Raw genomic sequence first — 5,355 nt, forward strand, 5'->3', positions numbered from 1 at the left:
ATGCTTGGTAGGGTGGAGGGACAATGCAGGAGGGGAAGGCCCTCTATGAGGTGGATTGATTCAGTGAGTGGGATAATCAGGATGGGAGTGTCAGAGACAGTGAGATTGGCACAGGACAGAGCAGAGTTTAGGGCTGTTGTACATAATAGGTTTGCTATGAGTCGCTAGAGACTCGATGGCACATAACAACAACAACAACAACGAGAGGAGATTAGAACATTTCTAGGCAGACATATCCAAATTGTGAGAGAGACACCATCTTTGGGCTAATGCTACAATTCCCTACAGCCTAGGCCACTAGAGTTCTTTAGATTATTAAAGGGTCAATTAAGCAAGAAGACTTAGCAATCATAATATATATGATGTATCCTGTCTCCATACCTTTTCGATTTATATGCAGAACAGGTTCATTTCAAGGACTGGACTTTTTGAATAGAAATGCGGCACTAAGTTTGGAGGAAGACTCATCAGCAACTTGCATTACAGAGATGGCACCACCTTTATTGCTGAAACTGAAAAGGACCTCCAGCATTTGCTGCAGAAAGCCAATGACAAAAGCCTTCAATATATATTGAATTTCAACATGAAGAAAATAAAGATTCTCACTCAATTGGACCAATTGACAGAACCCATGATAGATGGAGAAAAGATTGAGGTTGTTAATAATTTAAGCTTGCTTGCGTCCACAGTCAACACTTTTGACACCAGCAGTCAGGAAATCAAAAGACAGATTGAACTGGTGAAATCTGCCATTAGGGACCTCTCCAGAGTGATAAAGAGCAACTATGTCAGTTTAGAGACCAAGGTGCTATGATTCAGGCTATGGTTTTTGCAATTACTTGTTACACATTAAAGAGCTGGACAATGACTAAGCATGATAGAAGAAGCAGCATTTTCTTTGAATTGTGGTACTTGAGAAGAGTATTGAACATACCATGGACTGCTAAGTTTAAAAACCCAAATCTGTCCTGGATAAAATCAAGTTCCTCCCTGGAGGCAAGGATTGTTTCATCTGATATATTTTGGGCATATTTCTAGGAGGGACCAGTCCTTGGAGAAGGACATCATGCTTGGAATGGTGGAGGGACAGTCTAGGAGAAGGAGACCCAAGATGAGATGGATTGACACAGTAACTAGGGTAATGGAGGTAAGTGTGTCAGTGGCAGTGAGATTGGCTCAGGATAGGGCAGGGGTTCAGAGCTATTGTGCATAGAGGCGCTATGAGTTGCAGGCAACTAGACACCAAATAACAATAGCAACAATATATGCATGCAATAATAGATTATCTCAATATAGAAACTAATCACTCATAGAACTGAAGGGAACAATAGATGACAACTTCAACATACTACTACTACCACCAATATTAAACATCATCTAGAAAGAAGATCAACAGAGAAATAAGACCTAAATGAGAGCATAAACCATAAAATGAAAGTTGAGGTTTGTGTTGACCATCAGTCATTTACACTGTTTCTATGTGTAGGAAGAAATTAATCTTAATTTGGCTATTTGTGAGTTTTTGATACCCTAGTTGCTACTCATCAAAGCAAAATGTAGAACATTGGTTTTGTGCACTATGCTATGACAAGTCATCTCAATGTCAGCTGAGGGTGTGGTGTAGGAGATATTTCAACCATGATGTATAGGATTCCTGTATCATTCCTGACTATCTCATTCTGTCCACTGCTGAGAGGACTGCTTGGGAATTGAATACTGACAACAGCTTCTCTGGTTCTCTAAGGTTTATCATTCAGAGTGTCTTCCCTAGCCAACCATTAACTATTTATTTTGTGCTGAAGTATTTATTGTATTAATAAGATATGAGGATGGGATACAAGTGCTGCACTCCTGTTGTGGTTATGTGCCATTGAAACTTATAGCAACTTTATCTACACTAGCTCCGAAACCTGCCCTATCCTGAGCCAATTTCATCATCTCCGACAGGCCCAATTCCATTTCTCCAGTCACTGAGTCAACTCATCTCATCTTTGGTCTTCCTCTCCTGTGCTGTCCCTCCACCCTTCCAACTATGATGTCCCTCTCCAAGGACTGGTCCCTCCTGGTCATGTTCCCAAGATATGTGAGATAGAGCCTCAATATCCTTGCCTCCAGGAAGCAGCCTGGTTTCACTCTCTCCAAGAATGATTTGTTTGTTCTCCTAGCAGTCTACAGTATGTTCAGCACTCAACTCAAAGACTTTGATCTTGAGGCTCAATCCTTCTTTTATCATCCTTACTTATTTTCTAGCTCTCAGATGCATAGCAAGTAATTTCAAAAACCATGGCCTGTATCAGGTACACCTTAGTCTCCAGACTGACATTGTTGCTCTTCAGTACCCTCGAGAGGTCTCTGAGAGCAGACTTTCTTGACGCAATTTGTCTTTTGATTTCCTGACTGCTGGTGCCAAGGTTGTTCAATATGGAACCAAGCAAACTGAAGTTATCAACAATCTCATTCTCTTCTCCATCTATCATGAAACTGCTATCATGAAACTGTCCCAGTGGTGTTGAAGAATCATTAACAACATGCGTTATGCAGATGAACAACCTTGCTGGATAAAGCTAAAGAGGACATGAGGTGTTTGCTACAGAAGGTCAAGAACTGTAGTCTTCAATATGGATTGCAGCTCAACATCAAGAAAACAAAGAGTCTCACCAGTGGGCCACCCTAATAGTGGCCTGTATAAGTTCATGTGACCTCAGTGCTAGTCTCTGTCACTCTTTTGGGATGCTTATACCCCTGGGACGTAGCATGCAGCTGCATCCCAACTAATAGCCTGTAGGATCCTGGCCTATCACTCATCAGACTCTGCAACACTGGCCTACAGCACATACGTCATGATCCAGCTGCACCACAGCTGACAATCTACAGGATCCTGGCCCATTCCTCACCAGTGTATGCAAAGCCAGCCTGCATGCCAACGTCATGTGAGGCATCTTCCTGACTGCTCTGAGTCTTTGGGAGACCTTATAGTGAACCACCGAACCCAACAGACATAGAGAAGCCAAGACCTGAACTAAGGAGGAAATGTTAATTCTAGAAATCATGGAACCCCACACTCAATCTAAAACTTTGGAAAACTCCCAAGAAAGATGGTTCCCTGATTAGCATCACCTAATCCAATTGAGTGACTGCTCTCTTTGGAAGGGCAAAGCCTATTGATTCAGCTTCTACAGAGCAAGAATTGGAAGAGCGGCTACAGAAGAAACAGGAGAAATTATGTCAGTTAGGTGAATTCCAAACTAGAAAGATGACCTTGGAAGAGACTCCCAAGATGGAAAAGTGAAGAAACTCAGGAACAGCATTGGTGGAGGACAGGAAATGAGTCATTGCAAGCTGGTGTCTCAGCCATATCTGGTAGAGATGCATTAAGTACACAATATAAAAAGATTGAAAATTTAAACAGTAAGGAGGAAGATTATCACACTCCAACCTCCAAGCATCCCAAACACAACCAGCCTGTAAAAGTAATGTCAGCCAGCCCCTCCAGCAAAGGAGAATTTTTTTTTTAAAAAAAAGAAGTTCTAACCCAGAGTGCCAATCCCTACAAGTGCTGGGGGAAAGTGGCAAAGGCTTTAGCTCAACCACTTAAAAGAATACCATCAAGAAAAGATGACAATAATATAGATGAGGGAGTATACTAAAGGGCCAAGAGAGAACTCTAGTTGTGGTCTAGGAGATAGAGAGAACGCCTGGAAGGAATCTGACAGGTGAGATGGCAAAAAGAATCAAGACTTGTGATCTACAACTAAGCCAAAAAAATCTAAAGAGAATCCAGTTACCAAGTTCACTTCTACAAGCTGCTTTCCCAGTTGAAGTGGCTGTTGTTGTGAGGTGCCATCAAGCTGACTATGACTCATTGCAACTCTGTGAAACACAGATCTGAACCTCGTCCTGTCCTGCCCTATCCTCATGATATGTGATATGCCCAAGCCCCTTGTTACAGTCACTGTGCCAATCCATCTCATTGACGGCCTTCTTCTCCTTCACTGATCATTCTTTCCCAGCATGCTGTCTTTTTTTCTCCTCTGACAACCTGAAAGTATGTTAATAGTAAAGATAAAAACAAAGGGAAAGATTTCACTGAACACATCTACATCCTGTATTTCCTTTTAGTCTCTCTCCAGCATGAAATATTCAAGAGCAAATCAAACCTGCATTCAGGCACAGTGACACAACACATCATCTCCTGGAGAACATTTGCTAAACTTTTACTTTAAAAAAACAAACCAACTTTTGCATGTTGCTCTAGCCTTTATTGAACTAACTTTTGTTGTTGTTGATTGCCTTCAATTAGCAGGAGAACTCATAGTGACCCTATGAACAAAAGGCCTGAAGCCCCTCTACAACTATTGACATTTATCAAAGTTCATAGAGTTTCCAGAGGCATGTTGTTTAGGAAGTTGATGCCATTCCTGCTTCCAAGCCTGTCATAGTATGTTATTGTTGTTATATGCTGTTGAGTCACTTGCAATGCATAGTGATCCTATGTACAACAGCTCTGAAACCTTCGCTGTCCTGACCCAGTCTGACTTACTCTGACACATCAACCCCCAAACCCCATTGCCCCAGTCACTATATCAATACATGTTGTCCAGAGTCTCCCTCTCCTATGGAATCACTATTGTTGCCAGATACACAGAGTTAACACTTTTTTTTCCATTGAGGCATTTTATTTGCACTGTTTGTTTATTACATCTCTAGAAAAAGAATCCCAGGATTTTTCCTCCTGTGTATTTTCGTCTTGCTTCCTCATGGTCCATGATGCCAGCTGAGGTTGTCAGTACAATGAAACCAAACTGACGGGACAGGAGCAGATTATTCTGCCATTTTTCTAGATCTTTGAGCTGCACATCAAATCTGGGGCTGATAACGCCACACTTGTTTAACCTGCCTGTGAGGTTGACAACAATTTTCCCCGCTCTGTGATCATCAATGATTTCAAATTCGCCAATGTAGCTATGCTTCACCATCACGGTCAGGAACCACACGATGACTTTGGAGCACGGCCTGATGAGAACCTGGCGCTTGCCTCTCTTCTCGGCACTGTTGATGCTCTTGAGAGCATCAGCCAGGACGTTCATGTGCACCATTGTGGCGGCACGGAAAGATGGCAGAAAGAGCAGAGTTAACACTTTTAATGCACATTTTAGGGCACTATGTGATTTGTGTCCGCAAGCCTGTCTAGCTGTTGAACAACAAGAAATATATTCTGTTTGGCTTGATTTTAAGTGCCATCAAGTTGCCTACTACTCATAATGACCTTGATGGACTAGCTAAAGCAAATTCTTCTGATTGGCTTCTTGTTGTGGTGGTGGTTGCTGGGTGTCATCGAGTTGAGATCAACTCATA

At 42.0% G+C, this 5,355-nt stretch overlaps 1 protein-coding gene across 1 annotated transcript; it reads right to left on the minus strand.

The window, feature by feature from the left end:
- Positions 1-4,703: 4,703 nt before the first annotated feature.
- On the minus strand, positions 4,704-5,099 carry LOC102862920 (40S ribosomal protein S15a-like). The gene has a single exon (XM_006885240.1). The coding sequence runs from the start codon at positions 5,094-5,096 to the stop codon at positions 4,704-4,706; it is 393 nt and encodes a 130-aa protein (XP_006885302.1). The 5' UTR covers positions 5,097-5,099.
- Between the last annotated feature and the right edge of the window lie 256 nt (positions 5,100-5,355).

Source organism: Elephantulus edwardii, unplaced genomic scaffold (assembly GCF_000299155.1).
Source record: "Elephantulus edwardii isolate Elephantulus edwardi_28Jun2011 unplaced genomic scaffold, EleEdw1.0 scaffold00042, whole genome shotgun sequence".
Lineage (NCBI taxonomy): Eukaryota > Metazoa > Chordata > Mammalia > Macroscelidea > Macroscelididae > Elephantulus > Elephantulus edwardii.

What these genes read in the sequence shown, in the direction of transcription:
- LOC102862920 (XM_006885240.1), bottom strand. Translation starts at nt 5,096, where the DNA reads ATGGTGCACATGAACGTCCTGGCTGATGCTCTCAAGAGCATCAACAGT.